This window comes from Notothenia rossii (genome assembly GCF_949606895.1).
Source record: "Notothenia rossii genome assembly, chromosome: 5".
NCBI lineage: Eukaryota > Metazoa > Chordata > Actinopteri > Perciformes > Nototheniidae > Notothenia > Notothenia rossii.
The window spans coordinates 44,720,121-44,740,388 of NC_136903.1; the positions used below are offsets into that span (position 1 = coordinate 44,720,121).

General features: G+C 42.7%; 1 protein-coding gene across 1 annotated transcript in view; it reads right to left on the reverse strand.

Annotated features, from left to right (window-relative positions):
- The window catches only part of spire2 (spire-type actin nucleation factor 2), a 189,957-nt gene that overhangs the window by 31,108 nt on the left and 138,581 nt on the right, over positions 1-20,268 (reverse strand). The window contains exon 10 of the mRNA XM_079681872.1: positions 15,702-15,829. Coding sequence (XP_079537998.1) covers positions 15,702-15,829 — 128 coding nt within the window. The remainder of the gene's footprint in view (positions 1-15,701; positions 15,830-20,268) is intronic.

Genomic DNA, 20,268 nt, shown 5'->3' on the forward strand with positions numbered 1-20,268 from the left:
TGATACCTGGACTCCAGCTTCAGTCCACTGTCTTTGAAGCTCCCCCAAATTCTGGAAGCGACTCTTCTTCACAATGCTGTTAAGGCTGCGGTCATCTCTCTTGGTTGTGCAGCGTTTCCTGCCACATTTCCCCCTTCCAACAGACTTTTTGTGGATGTGCTTTGAAACTGCACTCTGTGAACAGCTTGCTCTTTGAGAAATTTCTTTTTATGTCTTACCCTCCTGATGGAGGGTGTCAATGACGGTCCTCTGGACAGCAGTCAGATCAGCAGTCTTCCCCATACTTGTGATTTAGTTTACTGAACCAAGCTGAGTGTTTTTCAAGGCTCAGGAAACCCTTGCAGGTGTTTCGAGTTAATTAGACGATTCAAGTGATTCGTTGAACACCCTACTAGTATACTTTTTCATGATATTCTAATATTTAGAGATAGGATATTTGAGTTTTCTTAAGCTGTATGCCATAATCAGCAATATTAAAATAATAAAAGGCTTGCAATATTTCAGTTGATTTGTAATGAATCCAGAATGTATGACATTTTTGTTTTTTTAATTGCATTACAGAAAATAAAGAACTTTATCACAATATTCTAATTTTCTGAGACAGTCCTGTATTGTCAAGTCTGTGTCTGCCATTTCCTGTTTTACTTTGTCATTTCCCTTCTCATTTCAGGTAGTTCGATTCCTACCTTGCCTGTTTGTCGACTGACCTGATTACCTACCCGCCCTTATTGTTTGCACTTGTGGAGTCCCTTGCTTTTGTATATATTCTGTGTGTTCCCTGTGCTCAGTGCCAGATCGTTTTTGAACCTTGTGTATGGATTACCTTGTGAATGGATTACCTTGTTTCATCACCACAGTAAAACCTTTTTTGAATCATCTCTTGTCTGGAGTCGTGCATTTGGGTCCTATCAGTTTTTGTGTGCTCCAGTCGCAACACCTTTGAAAATCTTAAAATCTTGAAAGGCATGTGCAAAATAGCCATTATACAGTCTTTAATTAACTATTAGTAGAGAATAACGAGTAATGAATATACTTTATAGAGATCTGCAGATACATTTTGAGTCTTCTCAAGCACCAACAATCAAATATCTCTCCTGATTGTTGGCACTTGACAATCATCTTTCCATGAATTTTACTCAGGTGTATTTAAAGTCTGATTTAAGGGTTGTTTATATTTCTCATCATTAATCAGAATCTGCAAAGTAACTAAAATAAATGTAGTGTAGTAAAATTACCAGGTTAACTGTTGTGTCTCGTCAGATTTGTTAATATTATTTCTCTGTTTAGTATACTGTATATATATAATATATATTGTCAAGTCCGCGTCTGCTAACCCTTTTTGTTGTCTTTCATTTCCTGTTTTACTTTGTTATTTCCTTTCTCATTTCAGGTAGTTCGACTCCTACCTTGTCATTATGTTCACTGACCTGATTACCTGCCCCGCCCTTATTGTTTGCACCTGTAGAGTCCCTTGTATGTGTATATATTCTGTGTGTTCCCTGTGCCAAGTGCCAGATCGTTTTTGAACCTTGTGATACTGGTCAGCCAGTTTGTAGATCTAAGCTATTGTGAATTTCAGTTAGTTTTTTGTAGAGTAATTTTTTTGAGTCCAAACTCTGCTTTTGTGATTGTATTGCCTTGCACCGCAAGTAAAAACCTTTTTTAAATCATCTTTTGTCTGGAGTCGTGCATTTGGGTCCTATCATTTTGTGTGTGCTCCAGTCGTAACATTAACCTCGGAATTGAAGTGGAGTAGAATTACAAAGTAACAATGAGCTGTCATGTGGGTATATATTAATGCTGCGATTTTCACCCATTTAGTAATTACATGTTTTAAATGTGTACACACCAATTTGTTTCCTATCGCCTAAACCTCCAGGGCTGTACACAGTTTAATACTGTCAATTTCTAATTTTGGGAAAAACGAAAACGTGCCATAGAGAACATCTTGCGAAACACAATAGCCAGCATGTGTAGTTCTGGGGGGGCGTTTGAGTCCAGTTTTGAATAGTCTGCCGTGGTTTCGTTCCATTTCAAAGAGCTTGACGCTCGGCGTCACTCCAACATCCAATCCCAGAGCTTGAAGATTAATCACGGGATTTGTCGCAAAGCGAACAGGCGTCGTCACAACAATAGCTGGGGATTGTGGGTAGTGTAGTCTCTTTGGCGCTCCACATTTCAGAGAAAACAAGTTGTTTCTCAGAATTGAAGGGGAAAAACACAAAAGCATTGTACACAATTTAAACCTATCAATGTCATTTAATTAACAAAGGTAATCTGGTGTTTTTGAGTTGATGAGTAGTGGAGGTATCACTGTCAAATCAATCGACAGTAAGGAGAATACTTACTTCTGGGTGTACAATTCTCCGTTATCCAATGGGAATTGCCTTTAAGAGCTGCCGACATAAATGGATGCGGTGCTTCCATGAGCGTCAAATACCGCAGCCGATGGGAATACATTGCAACAAGTTGAAAGCTCTTTGCGTCCGTTTATGAAGCTGCAGGAGCCCCGGTGCGTCACAACTGGACGCCAGGGGACCCTGACCAAGCGTCGCTCCTGGACGCTTCGGGAGTGAGAGTGTGTTGGTTGAGCACGGCCCACTAAAAACTGAACCTGATAAAATCCAATTAAAGGATGGGGCTCAATTATATGCAGTGCATACAGTACGTCGTGTGCCCTTCCCAATGTTACAGATGGTAATAGAAGAACTGCAGATAAGATAAGATAAGATAAGACTTTATTTATCCCGAAGGAAATTGTTGTGCCAGAGTAACAAAATACAATAAACACAGCAGCAAAAAGAGCAATTAAACATCCACAGACAACATAAAACGTAGAAACATAGAAAGTCATACAATCAATGCAATTATTATTAGCAGTATTTAATAGTTATAGTGCAAAAATTAAAACGTAGTGGCAGTTACGTAATTGCACGTTATCATAGCATTATTAATAATACTAATAATAATAATATAATATAATATTGCACATAGTTATATATATATAGCAGCGAGTGTATTGCAGGATGGAACTTACAGTATATTGCACATAGTGTTTGTTAGAGCTACACAGTCTTTTGCATATAGTAATTGTAGTTTGTCATTTAATTTGTTTATTATGATTTTGCTCACATTAGAAGTATATATTTGTGGTAATATTCTGTTAAGTTAATAATAATTTTTTTAGTTAATTTCTTTGCTTTATATGTTAGTCTTTATTTGGGTTAATTTATTTAGTGTGATTTTTGGTTTAGACACCTGGGGGTAGTGGTGAGCACAGGTAAGGGTGTATATAGGCAGGAAGTGGCAGACCACCTGTTTTTGCACCTGGGTAATGGGCACATGGTTTTTTACCAGCACGAGAGAGGATTGTTTGTACAAGGAGAAAGAATTGTTTGTGACCGAGAAAACAATAAAACCAGCCTCAACGACAGAACCCATGCCTGGAAATTGGTTGACTTTCTACACTGCATACATTACCTGCCCAGGGTGCCAGAAGTGATCCGTTTGAAGGTTTTAACTTATTTTGAGTTTAAGTTTAGGACAAACGGCCACTACATCAAGTAAAAAACCCGCTCATGGATTAAAGAAAGAAGAACTTTCCTTGGAATACGATCCTGCGGACCTGCTATTGGAGTGGGCTTTCCGATGGGAAAGGAACTTGGATTGTTTTAATCATTTTTCATGGAGCATCTGCTGTTGAGAGACAAAGACCTGGTCCAGATCTAAGAAATCTCCACATGGTATGTACACTGTTTTAAAACGCCATATAGGAAGATGGTGAAAATCAGTATTTTATGAAAGGACTCAGTTATAAACTTGGACTGCTTTAATTCGCTGTGCGCTTTGTTGGATTATTGACGCAAGAGACGGCCTTCATTCATGAGAAGATAAAGCCTTGTGTAGGCCCAGCTTGTGACTTATGTGGATGAAAAAGAACTGTTCGTTTTAAACCAAGTTGTTTTCGATAGTGTTGCCACCTTTTGCTCGACTTATTGCCTGATTGCGGGACCGCAGTGTTATCCGCAAGTGTATAAGATGAGTGACGAGTCAGCGGCATCCGATGAGGAAAGGCCAGCATCAAGACGGTCAATTAAACTGACCGCAAAAGGAGTATGCTTTTACATACAAAATTGTCAAGAGAAACGCACTGCAAAAACTAAGCAGGCTAAAAAGCTAATGGATAAAATACGTCCTCTACTAGAATTAAACGACAATGCCGATGCAGTAAACGCTCAGCTCGCTTTGTTCATTAAGTGTTACGAAGATGCATGCAGTTTGCACGAAGTGTTTATGGAAATGCCTCTACCAGAAGATGATCAAACACTTCAGGCAAAAACTACGAACTTTGAGAAAAAGATGAAATCATGTCGTGAATTTATTGAAGAGGTAAAGCAGTGGCTGTCTAAAATCGGTCGTCCATATTCGAAGCCAATTGAACCTCAACCTTCCGACGTAGAATGTGTTGATGAAATAAGACCTGAGGATAGTATTTCTAACATCTCAAGTGTAAAAGGAAGTTCTGTAAAATCACGTGCAACTGGTGTATCAAAGACGTCTGCAACATCCACAGCGCGCATTAAGGCGGAGGCCGAAAAAGCAGTTCTTCTCAAACGCTCTGAAGGTTTAAAAAAGATGCATCACATTGAAGCACAAGAGGAAAGGCTCCGTAGGGAAAAGGAGCAATTGGCGCTTGAAACTGATTTAGCGGCAACTAATGCAAAGATTCAAGTTTTAGAAAGGAACTCTTCACGGTGTGGGTCGGCTCGATCTGATGGAATGAACTCCTATTTGGAGAGAAGCAAAGCTCAAAGGTCCATCAGTTTAAATCCTCAAGCCAACACTTTTGTCCCACATGAAAATCATGTCCGAGCCCCCCTTGATCCTGCAATAGTTGTAAGGCAAAAAGAAAGATCTGCATATGCTGCACAAATGGATGAAAGGCCTGCTAAGCCAGAAGCTCCATATCTAGAAAGACAGACTGCTGGTAACAATCAGAATGACATGATGAGCATTATGCACAAACAAAACGAAATCACTGCATTGTTGGTTCAGCAAAATATGTACTCTGCTCTCCCTACAAGAAATCTCCCTGTTTTTGATGGAGACCCTATTCAATATGACTCCTTCATTAGAGCTTTCGAAAATGCAGTAGAGAAGAAAACCAACAATCAGAGCGACTGTTTGCACTTCCTGGAGCAGTACACTAGGGGGCAGCCTAAAGACCTTGTGCATAGTTGTCAGCATCTACCTCCAGATCAAGGCTATCAAAGAGCCAAAAGTCTTCTCGCACAGCACTTTGGAGATGAACATAAAGTTGCATATGCTTATATGGAGAAAATATTTAACTGGACCCCTATTAAAAGTGAAGATGTCAAAGGATTACAATCATTCGCTCTGTTTCTCCGAGGATGTATAAATCTAACAGAACAAGTGAGGTATATGAGGGAACTGGACTTACCATCTAACATGAGAAGCATCATTTTAAAACTTCCTTACAAACTGAGAGAAAAATGGAGGAATGTTGCATGTGATCTGAAGGAAAGAAGGGGGGAGAGGGCTACATTCATCGATCTCGTAAATTGTATTGAGAAACAAGTGAAAGTTGCCTCAGATCCAGTTTTTGGAAACATCCAAGACTCTCAACATAATATCCCCAAAGTCATCAAAAGCAGCCAGCCAGGAGACAGAAGGAAGGGAAGCAGCTACGCTACAAATGTCACTCCTATGAGGGAAGACGCTATGGCACGGCCTGCAGGATATACTAATAAAATCACCTCCACTCATTGCTGTCTGTTCTGCCTGCAGAGGAGCCACACACTGGATCAGTGCTGGCAGTTTAAGGCCAAAGTACAGCGGGAAAAGATCAGCTTCATCAAGGACAAGGGCATTTGTTTCGGTTGCCTGAAGGTAGGCCATACAAGCAAAGACTGCAGGAGTCGATTGGATTGTTATGTATGTCACCAGAAACACCCTGGAGTCCTCCACATTGAAAGACCGGATAAAGGCACATCCGAAAAACAAGCCAAACCTTCTCTGAGTCCTCCAAATGAGCCAAATGTAACCTCTCAGACGTGTGGCCACATTGGGGCCGGTGTGGAAGATGATTCCACCTTTTCAATTGTTGCAGTAAAGGTCAGAAGTAAACTGACAAACAAGACCATGCATACATATGCTTTCTTGGATCCGGGCAGTTCCGGCACATTTTGTACTGAAGCCATGGCAAAAAGACTGGATTTGCGGGGTAAGAAGACAAGCATCCTGTTAAAAACAATGGGACAACGAAAAGTTGTGGATACTCACGTTTTGTCGGGTCTTGAAGTGTCTGGTATGGGTGCTGAAGATTTTATAGAGCTTCCTGATGTTTTAACTCAAAGAACTATGCCTGTGTCTACTCTTAACATTCCACGACAAGCAGATCTTGATCCATGGCTGTATTTGAAGAATGTAAAACTCTATGACATTCATGCAAGTGTTGACCTGCTTATTGGAACTGACGCCCCGAAGGTCTTGGAGCCGTGGGAGGTGATAAACAGCCAGAATGAAGGGCCTTATGCTGTCAGAACCAGAGTTGGCTGGGTCCTTAATGGTCCTCTTCATGGTGGAGGCTGCAGAAGTAAGAGTGGCTATTCTTCCGTATCAGCAAACCATATCTCTGTTGAACACCTGCAAGAAATGCTTGTACAACAATATAACCATGACTTCAATGAGAGGTCGTCAGAAGAGCAGTTGGAAATGTCCAGAGAAGACATTAAGTTCATGGATATTGTTAGTAGCACAGCAAAACTAATTGGAGGCCATTATTGCATTGACCTGCCATTCAGAAAAGAAAATGTAACTCTGCCAGATAATCATTATGTTACAGAACAGCGCTTGGGTAGCCTGAAAAGAAAGTTTGATAGGAACAGTCTGTTTAAGGAAGAATATACTACGTTCCTAAGTGAAATGATAACACAGCAACATGCTGAACCAGTGCCTCTTGACCAGCTGACACAGAACAATGGGAACGTTTGGTACATCCCTCACCATGGGGTGTATCATCCTCAGAAGGGCAAGCTCAGAGTTGTGTTTGACTGTGCAGCCTCATACAAAGGAACATGACTCAACAGCCAGCTTTTGCAAGGCCCTGATCTTACTAACAGCCTCATTGGAGTTCTTGTCCGATTTAGGCAGGAGCCTATTGCAATTGTGGCCGACATCCAATCCATGTTTCATCAGGTTCATGTCTCAGATAAGCACACCAACTTTCTCCGCTTCCTTTGGTGGCCAAATGGTGACACCGCACAGGCACCACAGGAATACCGCATGAAGGTACATTTATTTGGAGCTGCATCATCGCCAGGCTGTGCCAACTATGCCTTGAGGAGGACTGCAGAGGACAACGCAGAACACTTCCCTCCAGAGGTTGTGAGTACAGTGAAAACCAACTTTTATGTCGATGACTGCCTTCAGTGGCCTCAGAAGAGGAAGCTAGGAAAATGATTCATGATTTAACTGCACTCTTGCACAAAGGAGGATTCACTCTGTCAAAGTGGGCCAGTAACAGTCGTGCAGTGCTACGCTCTGTCAGCGAAGACCAAAGAGCAAAGGACATGATGGACCTGGATTTGGATACAGATCAACTTCCTGTTGAGCGTACATTAGGACTACAGTGGCACGTTGAAACGGACCAATTTGGATTTAAGGCCTCTCTACAAGAGCGACCGCAGACGAGAAGAGGAATTCTTTCAGTGGTCAGCTCCCTCTACGACCCATTAGGCTTCCTTGCTCCATTCAGCATGATGGCTAAGATGTTACTGCAAGAATTGTGCAGAAAAAATCTTGGATGGGATGAAGCTATTCCCCATGTTCTCTCCAAGCAATGGGCTGGCTGGTTGGAAGATCTCCACAAGGTGGCGGAGTTCAAGATTGATCGCTGTGTCAAGCCTAAAGACTTTAGCAACCCTGTCACTGTTCGGCTTCATAACTTCTCTGATGCCAGTGAGGTCGGGTATGGAACTGTATCGTATTGAAGACTGGAAAAGGACAATAAAGTGCATGTTGCTTTTACTCTGGGGAAGGCCAGAGTTGCTCCACTGAAGCAAATGACAATTCCTCGTTTGGAGCTCACAGCTGCAGTGCTCGCTGTTAGAGTAGACCGCATGCTACGAAAGGAATTGCAGATTAAGCTGGAGAAATCTGTTTTTTGGACCGACAGCACAACAGTCCTGAAATACATATGCAATGAAAGCCGGCGATTCCATACTTTTGTGGCCAATCGAATTGCAGTCATCAGAGAGGCAACTGATGTTGACCAGTGGAGGTATGTAGGGACTAAGGAGAACCCTGCAGATGAGGCGTCAAGAGGAATGAGGGCAGAGGACCTCCTGAATGGAAGGAGATGGATGATGGGACCTGATTTCCTCTACAAGTCCGAGGATGAATGGCCTAAATTGGACGTAGATGTTCAGATGATCCCTGGTGCTGACCCTGAGATGAAAAGGGACTTGACTGTGAATGCTGTTGTTAAAGACACAGACAATGCTATGAGCCACCTGATTCATCACTTTTCATCTTGGAAGAGACTGCAAGTAGCTGTTGCTTGGCTTCTTAAGTTCAAGGAGACTCTTGTGTTATTGGGACATAAGAGAAAGGAGCTTTGTGCTTCTGCTGAACTCAGTCAACAACAGGTTAAAAGCCAAATGAAGAGCTTTAAGTCTACACTTAAAGGACAGAGTCTGATACCTCAAGATGTGACCAGAGCAGAGCTGACAATCATCCAGTATGTGCAACATCAACGGTTCAAGGAGGAAATCACCTCGCTGCAGAGTGGTGTGAAAACCATATCCAAAGACAGTCCCCTGTACAGATTGGACCCAGTGATGGAAGGTGAGATCCTCAGAGTTGGCGGTCGGCTTAGCAAGTCCTCGCTGCCAGTTGAATCTAAACGTCCTGCTATTCTGTCCAAAGACCTGCATGTATCCACATTGATTCTGCGCCACATTCATCAGCAGCTAGGTCATGCTGGAAGAAACTACATATTGTCCAGATTAATGCGGAAGTATTGGATTATAAATGCAAACTCTGCTGCCAGAAAAGTCATATCAGATTGTGTAGTTTGCCGACGCCAAAGAGGAAGACTCCTTGAACAAAAAATGTCTGACTTACCTGTCGAGAGAGTGTTGCCTGATGAAGCTCCCTTCACTCATGTTGGCGTTGATTATTTTGGGCCCATTGAAGTTAAAAGAGGCAGGGGTCTTCTCAAAAGATATGGAGTGCTCTTCACATGTATGACCAGCCGCGCTGTACACTTGGAAGTAGCACACACGCTGGATACGGACTCCTGTATAAATTCAGTGAGAAGATTCATCTGCAGACGAGGCCCAGTCTCCACTCTCAGGTCTGACAATGGAACCAACTTTATTGGAGCTAGCCGTGAGCTCAAGGATAATATGATTGCTCTGAATCATGACAAAATCCAAGGAGCCCTTCTTCAGGACGGCATAGAATGGAGATTCAACACCCCATCAGCTTCACATCAAGGTGGTGTTTGGGAGCGCCTGATTCGCTCAGTGAAGAATGTGCTTAACTCAGTCCTTAAACAGCAAACCTTGGACGATGAAGGACTCCAAACAATGTTTTGTGAAGTTGAGGCAATATTGAATGATAGACCTCAAAGGCCTCAGATGATGCGAATGACTTGGAAGCCCTTACTCCGAATCATGTTCTGTTGTTGAAAAACAAACCAGTTATGCCACCAGGACTGTTTGACAGAAATGATTTGTATGTTAGGAGAAGATGGAAGCAGATACAGTACATGGCGCAACTCTTCTGGAAGAGGTGGGTTTCTGAGTACCTGCCATTGATGCAACAGAGACAAAAATGGACAGCACTAAGAAGAAACCTCATACCTGGAGATGTTGTTCTTGTGGCAGACGCTACAGCCCCAAGAGGATCTTGGATGATGGGGAGAGTTTTAGAAGTCGAAGTAACAAAGGGTCAACAGGTCATGGTGGTGGGTTGCTACAGGGCCCCCTCGGCTGTCAAGGACTCCTTATCTTCATTGGCAAAACTGTTATCTCAACTTTCCTACAAGGAAATAGTGCTGCTTGGTGATTTTAATTGGGATTGGTTAACTTCTGTGTCAGAGGATTTTAAAAACCTGTGTACCTCTTTGAACATTACTCAGATTATAGACAGTCCTACTCGCCCAAATATTAAGTCCCCAAATAAATCCTCCTTAATTGATCTAATTTTAACAAATGTTCCATATAAATACTCATCTGTGGGAGTATTTGCTAATGATGTGAGTGACCACTGTGTTGTAGCCACAATTAGGGACACTAAGGTCCAAAAAGTTAAACCACGCATCATCACAAAGAGAGATAAAAAACACTTAGTGGAGCAGGGTTTTTTACATGATCTGTTTGATTTTGATTGGGGAAAAATCGATCTGTGTGCTGATGTAGAAACTGCATGGTCTTATTTTTATCTTGGTTTTATAAAAATTATAGATAAACATGCACCTCTGCGTAAATTTAGAGTGAAGGGACGAAACAATCCCTGGTTTTCTGCTGAAATGTCCAGTCTCCTTCATGAGAGAAACAATGCCTGGGCAAAGGCTAGGAAATCAGGCTCAGAGGTGGAATGGCTACGCTTTAGGCAGCTAAGGAATAGCTTTACTTCAAATGTCAAAAGTGCTAAGTCAAAGTACTATTTGTCAGTTACCACAGAAAACCTGAATAATCCTAGTAAATTTTGGAAAGCCATAAAATCGATTTCCACTGGTGATATCCCAAATGAGCTACCTCCGTACCTCACCACAGCATCTGGCATTATATCAGACAGGGCCACCATGCTAAATTGCTTTAATAAGCTTTTTGTCTCTTGTGGCTCTCTGTTTGATTCTGTCACTGACTGTGCTTCTGCTTCTGTGAACGCTCCAGTCCTTGACTCTGAACAATGTGGTCTGGAAAACCCTTTCAGTTTTACTCCTTTAACTGTTGGTATTGTCCATGAAGCTTTATCCAAGTTAGATCCTAAGAAACCGGCTGGCCCGGACAACGTAGAACCTTTCTTTTTAAAGATAGCTGCAGATTTTATTGCTCCACCTCTTACTTCTCTTTTTAACCTCTCCCTCAGCACAAATACAATTCCTAAAGTATGGAAGTCTGCTTATGTCCTGCCTCTACTGAAAGGAGGGGAGGCAACTATTTTAAATAACTATAGGCCAATCTCTAAATTGTCAGTTTTGGCTAAGGTGCTCGAACGACTTGTGAGTGAACAAGTAAAGGAGTTTTTATGTATAAATGATATCCTGTCTAAACATCAGTCAGGCTTCAGGAAGAAACATAGCACCATCACTGCAACAATGAAAGTGGTAAATGATATTACTAGTATGCTAGATAATAAACAGAGTTGTGCAGCTCTGTTTATTGACCTTTCCAAAGCGTTTGACACCGTTGATCATCGTGTCTTAAAACAGAGGCTACTCAGTACTGGCATATCCAGCCATGCAGTGGGGTGGTTTGTGAACTACCTCTCTGAAAGGTCCCAATGTGTTCACTTTGATGGGCTGTCTTCTGAGTGGTTAAACATTGCTAATGGTGTTCCTCAAGGTTCTGTTTTAGGTCCACTTTTATTCTCCATATATATCAACAGTTTAGGTGAAAATGTGGATGAAGCTACTTTACATTTTTATGCGGACGATACCGTGATGTATTGTGCAGGTCCCTCCATTCAGGAGGCGGTTGTTAAATTACAGGCTGTTTTTAACATTATTCAGACTCAGCTCTCTGAACTAAAGCTTCTTTTAAATGTGGATAAAACCAAGATAATGCTCTTTTCAAAAGCTAAAAAGTCACCAGAGCCTGTTTTAGATATTGTATCAACGCAAGGAACAAAACTTGAAGTTGTTGCCTGTTACAAATACCTTGGTATCTTGCTTGATGACTGTCTCTCTTTTAAACTTCATGTCAATAACCTGCTTAAAAAGCTGAGGGTTAGGCTAGGTTTCTTTTTCAGGAATAAGTCCTGTTTCTCGCTTGAGGCCAGGAAAAGGCTAGTCACTGTGACCTTTTTACCTGTGCTGGACTATGGTGATCTGCTGTATATGAATGCACCTGCCAACTACCTAAGCAAACTAGATGCTGCGTATCATAGTGCTCTGAGATTTGTCACTAACTGTAAAGCACTTACTCATCACTGTACATTGTATACCAAGGCAGGTTTACCATCACTCACTGTACGGAGGCTCAGTCACTGGTACACTTTTATCTATAAAGCTATGTTGGGCAAACTCCCGAATTATATCTGTTCATTGATAAAGCAGAAAGTTGCAAGCAGCTATTGTCTGCGATCACAGGATATAGTCTTGTTAGATGTGCCAAGAGTAAGGACTGTCTTAGGTAAGACAGCTTTTATGTGCGCAGCTCCACTTGCTTGGAACAGTCTACAGGCAAAATTGAAATTGAGCATTTTTATTTCTTTGAATGTATTTAAGGCATGTCTAAATGAAATGCTTTCTGACACTCTGGGTATTTGTAAATGTTGAATATGTAAATATGATATCCTCTGTTGTTTGTATGTTGTTTTTATGTTTCATGTGGAACTAAATGATGCAGGTCTCCCTTGTAAATGAGATCGATGATCTCAAGGGACTAATCTGTCTAAATAAAGGTTTGAAATGAAATGAAATGAGAAGTCAGAGCAGATGTGAATGGCCATGTGCGCTCTGTGCGTCTCCAAACAAAGACCAGTATCCTGGAGAGGCCTGTGACGAAGCTGTGCCTGCTGCTGGAGGCAACACTGTGACCGCATGGACTCTCTATCTTTCTCTTTGCCTCTCTCTCTGTCTCTTTCCATCAATAACACCTTTCCTTCATAGGTTTGCCAGAGAAGACATCAGTGCCTGAGAATGCATGTTTAGTGTGTAGCTCCATGTTTTTTAAGTCTAGTGATTGTGATAAATGCCCAATTAGGGGCCGGAGTGTTAGAGCTACACAGTCTTTTGCATATAGCAATTGTAGTTTGTCATTTAATTTGTTTATTATGATTTTGCTCACATTAGAAGTATATATTTGTGGTAATATTCTGTTAAGTTAATAATAATTTGTTTAGTTAATTTCTTTGCTTTATATGTTAGTCTTTATTTGGGTTAATTTATTTAGTGTGATTTTTGGTTTAGACACCTGGGGGTAGTGGTGAGCACAGGTAAGGGTGTATATAGGCAGGAAGTGGCAGACCACCTGTTTTTGCACCTGGGTAATGGGCACATGGTTTTTTACCAGCACGAGAGAGGATTGTTTGTACAAGGAGAAAGAATTGTTTGTGACCGAGAAAACAATAAAACCAGCCTCAACGACAGAACCCATGCCTGGAAATTGGTTGACTTTCTACACTGCGTACATTACCTGCCCAGGGTGCCAGAAGTGATCCGTTTGAAGGTTTTAACTTATTTTGAGTTTAAGTTTAGGACAAACGGCCACTACAGTGTTGGTGTGGGAGTTCTCAGTGCCCTTTACTTAGGGGTGAAGAGTTAAAGAGTTTGATTGCCACTGGGAGGAAAGACCTCCTGTGGCGATATGTGGTGGTTATGGGTGATCTCAGTCTGTGGCTGAAAGTGCTCCGGTAGGAAACCAGTGTGGTATGCAGGGGGTGAGACCCGTTGTCCAGAATGCTGAGAAGTTTCCTCAGCATTCTCCCCTCCGACACCACTGCCAACGACTCCTGATCCAGACTCTGCAGGGGCTGGAAGGCGTTGAAGTCTTCATGGACGATATCCTGGTCTATGGGACATCGACAGAACAGCACAACGCCAGACTCGAGAAGGTACTACAGCGTGTTGAGTCAGCAGGTTTAAAACATAATGAAGAGAAATTCTCCCTCAGACAAAGCCAGCTACGCTTTCTGGGACATCTCATCGACCAGTCAGGAGTCAGGCCCGACCCTGATAAAGTTGAAGCCATACATCAGCTGGCTCCACCAGGAAACGTCCATGAGCTGAAAAGAGTCCTGGGCATGGTGAACTACCTGGGTAGGTACGTTCTAAACCTTTCCACAATAGGTCAACCGCTGTACGAGCTTCTGAAGAGCAGGAACATCTGGACCTGGGGTCACTCACAGCAGTCAGTTTTTGAGATCATTAAGACAATGCTGACCACGGAACCTGTTCTTGTCTTCTATGATGTGGCTAAAGCCACAGCGGTGTCTGCTGATGCCAGTAGCTATGGCCTGGGGGGGGGGTCCTCCTCCAGCTCCATGAGGAGGAGTGGAAGCCAGTAGCCTTCTGTACGAGGCGTCTCACAGAAGCGGAGACACTCTACGCCCAGATAGAAAAGGAGTGCTTGGCTAGCGTATGGGCCTGTGAGAAGTTCAACAAGTATCTATGTGGCTTGGATCAGTTCAGGCTGGAGATCGACCACAAGCCATTAGTGCCACTGATCAACAAACAAAGCCTAGATAACGTCCCCTTGAGATGTCAGCCTCTACTAATGAGGCTCATGAGGTACAGACCTTTAGCAGAGCATTTGCCTGGGAAGACCATTGTTGTCGCCGACACACTGTCCCAAAGCCCACAGACACACACAAAGGCAGTGAGCTTCAGGCTGTCATCAAGCTGATTAGGGCAGGATGGCCTGAATACAGTATTAATGTTCCACTGAACATCAGGGACTATACACCAAAGTGAAAAATGAGCTATCGGAAGCTGATGGCTTAGTCATACGAGGAAACAGGATTGTGGTTCCGGGGTCACTGAGAGCAGACATTTTGCAGAAAATACATGAGGGACACCAGGGGCTCTCAAAATGCAGAGAAAGGGCGAATGCATCAGTTTGGGAGCCGGGGCTCTCTGTAGACATTAAGAACATTGTCAACATATGCAAGAGCTGCCAGGAGCAGAAGTGGGCTCAACAAAGGGAGCCGCTTATTTCAACACCGCTGCCTGATCGTCCGTGGAAAAGAATCGCTCTCGACCTCTGCGAACATAACAAGCACAACTACCTTGTGATTTCAGACTACTATTCACGGTATCTGGAAATACTACAACTACCATCTACGACGAAGTTATATGGCAACCAAATGTAAAGTTTTGGTAAAACCTCAATACCCTTATCGGCATCTCCAGCTGCACCAGACAGCGGATAATACATCTTTATTACTTTCACCAGGTGGACACAGACATTACTTCTTGTGACTGCTGGGGTTTTTCTATTTCTTCTTGATGTGTAAAAGGGTGTCTCCAATTTAATAAGGTTTTAAATGCCACTGGGACTTGATAGGTCAATAATCCATACGCGAGCCCCCCTATACTTTAGGAGGAAAACAAACTATTACAAAACAGAAATTTAAAATCAATTTATCAATAATCCAATAAAAAAAGAAATACTTAAATAGAAAAATCTACAAATAATCACTGATTTGCTCATTTAGTAGTTCTAACAGTGGGACTGTGGAGAGGAGAAAACATCACAGTATGACTACTAATCTTACTAAATAAGACGATATTAAAGGGTTGTTTTTGAATACTTTTGAAGGCTTTCTTAAATTAAGTGTGTTTCTTTCTGGAATTTGGTATCTCAATCTGTCATCTTATAATGCTATTTTTTGCAAAATATTGGAAACAAGTTGATAAGCATTTCACCTGTTTTAAAAAAAATGAGTCTTTATGGACTCAATAATTGCTGAGTTGAATGGTGCTGCAGTGCTTGGGGCTGACTCACCATCAGCTGCAGGTCGTGTCCCGCTCTGGAGCCGGACGTGCTCTCGGACCCCTCGGTGGTCTCGTCCACTGAGCTCAGAGAGAGGTGGGCCGGAGAGGGGGGCACCCAGCCGTGAACCGGGAGGGAGGCTTTGGGAGGGAATGAATGAAAAGAGTAAAATATGGGTTAACTAAATAGGACCAAATCAAACGAGGACATGATCAGGCAGGGAATGAGAGGAGGCCACCAATCCCAGTCTGAAGTCCATGAATTACACATCAGCCTCTTTCATTGAGCTCCAGAGTGCATGTCCATCGACTCTTACTCTCAAATGTTTTATTAATGTAGTTTCAGAGAGTAATTCTGCTACATCTGTAACCCAGATCCCAGTGAGAGGTCTACTCAGCAGCTGCTCTACAAGAGGAGCTCAGATAACAGACTTGGGTGGAAATCAGAATCAGAATTCCTTCATTAGTCCTGCAGCGGTACAGACGTATCGCTCGGACCCCCCACAGCTGAAGCCTGGTCCCTCCTACTAAGGGTAGGTGTCAATGTGGCTCTAATGGAAAGCAAACAGGCTGGAGGAGGGCTGGTAAACATCATCAGGACATCATCTGGATCAGCTGCTGACAGCATGGTTGACCTGCTAGAGCTTTTCTGGTTCAGCTCCGGCTTCCCTTTTCTGCTCCCGCTCTGTTCACACCGCCCAGAGCACGACTGGTGCTGCCACTGCGGCGTCATGACGTCATCGTTTACATCGCTGATTTGCTCCCCAACGGCACTCACAACAACAACAAGAACAACGGGGGACTAAGTCGGGTCCAAGTCACTCTCGAGTCACCACTTCGAGTCCGAGTCCGAGTCACCAAGGGAGAGTCGTGGTCGAGTCCGAGTCCAAGTCTGAGTCACCCAAGGAGTGTCCGAGTCGAGTCCGAGTCATCATTACCTGTGTTCGAGCCCGAGTCCAAGTCCGAGTCACCCAAGGAGTGTCCGAGTCCGAGTCATCATTACCTGTGTTCGAGTCCGAGTCCAAGTCCGAGTCACCCAAGGAGTGTCCGAGTCGAGTCCGAGTCATCATTACCTGTGTTCGAGTCCGAGTCCAAGTCCGAGTCTAGGGAGGCGCCCAGGTGGCATCCTAACTAGGTGCCCGAACCACCTCAACTGGCTCCTTTCGACGCGAAGGAGGAGTGGTTCTTATTTTTTTTGCATTTTGCAATGCTCTTTTCCAATGTGGAAGCAGAATGTATGGAAGCATACAGCAAGATGCGGGGTGTGGTCTCTAGACATCTTTAGACTGGAATAGCGGGGCCCAGTACGTGAACTCGCCTCGCAGGTGCACACGCCAGGATAGAGGACATCAGACTCCAGAGAAAATTTGCTCGAGTCCGAGTCCAAGTCAGAGCGTCAATGTACGAGTCGAGTCCGAGTCATCGTGGGGGGGAAAATTCATGAGTCCGAGTCCAAGTCAGCATGCGCAATAATTCAAAAGGTCCAAGTCCGAGTCACATCAATCAGTGTGCGAGTCCGAGTCGAGTCACGAGTCCCGAAAATCGGCACTCGAGTCCGAGTCGAGTCCAGGACTCGAGTACTCCATCTCTGGCATGAAGTGACAAAAACTTTCAACATGTCTCCATTAAAGCCCATTGTCATTTCAGGCTGATATTTCCTCACAGCAGCAGCCGCACACCTTTAGTTAATCTGCCAAAAAGGCCACATTATTGACCCGAAAGTACACAAAAAGCACAATTCAGATTCTCAAGTTCCTTGAGATGCTTCACGCTTTGAAATTTCACCGATATCTTTTATGGTTCTTCAAGAAAACGTTCACATGTAAGAGGTTTATCTCTCATTCAGAACAATGGAAACCTTTGATCTCTGCACACCTCGTTAGCTCAAATATAAACACCTGTGTCATGGAACACGATGATGTCATAACTCCAACTGACATGCTCAGAGCAGCAGACTTCAGATAATGGTAACTTAATGGTCCTGCCCTCAACAGCTCTACGTCAATTATGGGGTGTCATCATATGCCGTTTCCATGGAAACGCATCCCTCGCCATAAAAGACGATGTCGCTATACATTAACTCCTATGAAAATGTTCAAAAAGTGCTCAAACTTCACGTGTGGTAACAGTCCAGCCGTGACGAGATCTACGGGACAGTTTTGAGATTTCTTCAAATGCCGTTGCCATGGGAACACAATGCTCGCCATGAAACACAGTTTTCTCATAACTTCAGTGAAATTGCTCCAAACGGCCCAAAAATTCACAGGTTTGGTAACGATGCAGCCATCAACGCATCTAAGCGTATTATGGGGTGTCATCAGATGCCGTTGCCATGGCAACAGACCACTCCCCATGAAACACGTTGTCGCTGTAAGTCTAATGGACACGGTCCAATCGTCCCCCAATCTTCATTTGTATATCACCGGTCCATGCCTCAACAGCTCTACGCCAAATCTGAGATCTCACCATATGCCGTTTCCATGGAACAATGGAAACCATGGAATCCCTCGCCATAAAACACGATATCGCTATAACTCCTATGAAAATATTCAAAAAGTGCTCAAACTTCACATATGTGCTAACAGTCCAGCTGTGACGACATCTACGTGAGAGTTTTGAGATTTCTTCAAATGCCGTTGCCATGGTAACACAAGGCTCGCCATGAAACACGGTTTTATCATAACTTCAGTGAAAATGCTCCAAACGGCCCAAAACTTCACAGGTTTGGTAACGATGCAGCCATCAACGCATCTAAGCGTATTATGGGATGTCATCAAATGCCGTTGGTATGGCGACAGATCATTCACCATCAAGTTAGTTCAAAAGTTTGCAGTTCAAATATTCTGCTGCTTTTCCAAGCGTTTTTACTTTCTTTTCTTCTCTCATCACACATTCAAGCCCCCAGTGTTCATGGATCATTTCAATCTAAATTATTCACTTTCTTCTTACACATTACATTTCAGCATAGCAATTCAGCATCAGCTTTTCAGCATAAAGCATTCCCACTAGCAATTTCTTCAGGAATTGCATTCTCTTTATCAATGTGTTTCAGCAGCATTTGACTGCTGCAGTGCTGGCTGCTCTTCCACGGGAGTTTATTCTCCCGTTAGCTCCGGGTTACCTCACATGGCAGCGGCCGATCTAAAGTATTCACTGTCTGACTATCACACAAGCAGCTGATACATATCCCCAATTCCCCTTAAGTGAATGTGTGTCTGAATTGACGCTGTTTGGCATCACAACGCTGTTATGAAAGTTTCTCTGGTATAAAATGGGTGATGTTAGCATAGCAACCAAGCTAAACTGACTACTTGCTATTTTCTACAGGCACATTTTACCGGCGTATTTTTCATTATGATTCTATTTGTGATAGTCGGATATGACAACCTGTGCAGCCCATGTATTGATTCCATCCGATAGCTGCTATAATACAAAACAACATTCTGCCTGCTCTCCACAGTGATCAATAACTGCGAACGGATGGTCAAAGTAAGGTACAAATAAACAGAATAACACGAAGCATGGTTAGTGTTGCCTGACTTTATAAAGTGTGTTTTTTTTACAAGTGTGTGGTTGCCTTCTAGTAACTTTGCTCAGCACTACTGCTTGTAGGCAGGCATGACAAGACTCTTCAGTCGACCCATGTTCAGGGGAGGTGGCAGTGGCGTAACCATCAAAACTATATATATATTTTTTTGCCAATGGCATTGACCGGTTCACGCAGTCTTCAAAGTAACCAGGCAACCTAAATTAATTTGTAATTTGTCTGTCCAATGACCTTGCTCCCTTTCATGTCATGTGATACCTTACGTGACGGAACCGGAAGCAGACGTAGCATCATTGCGATACACAGCCACTGAACTGATTACCCAAGATCCTCAGCTATGGTTTAAGCTCGCTGATTGGATGTTTTAGCCGCAATGCATGTAGGGATATGGTGTTCATGCCATATCAAATCCAAAAACCTTTTTAAAGAAAATAATACTTTATTCCGAGTGTTTTTGCTTTTCTCTTTGAAAGTCATCATATAACGGCATTGTAATACACGGTTCGGCTGCAATACATATTACAGATCTGCCATAGTTCTTTATTTATAGAGCCCTGATGAGAAGACCTTTGGAAAAACTGGAAGAAATGCCGCCGAAACTGAATAATTGACGTGGATCATAAATATATCAACAATTAAACAACATCTTCAATTTCTCTTCACATAATACGCCTCCTCGCAGTATCAACACTAGTTCGGCTGACTTTTACATTTGATCTAATTCGTAGATAGGTTTATATTTACACCATAACGTTGCACAGCTGATATAGAAGGACTTGTAGTTTTTAGAGATATTACTGATTTTCTTTGAATATAAGAATGTAAATAGTGAGTCTGAAATAATATAGCAATATGCTGTAAAATTATGTGAAAACATGAATAAAACTACACATCTTCAGATGTTGTACATGCATAAGTGTCCTACACTAATAATACAAAGTTATTATGGCTTTGTGTACCTTGTGTGCACCGCCTAGTGGTTAAAGCACGTTATTGAATTATTGTTTTTATGTGTTATATTTGATGAAAAAAA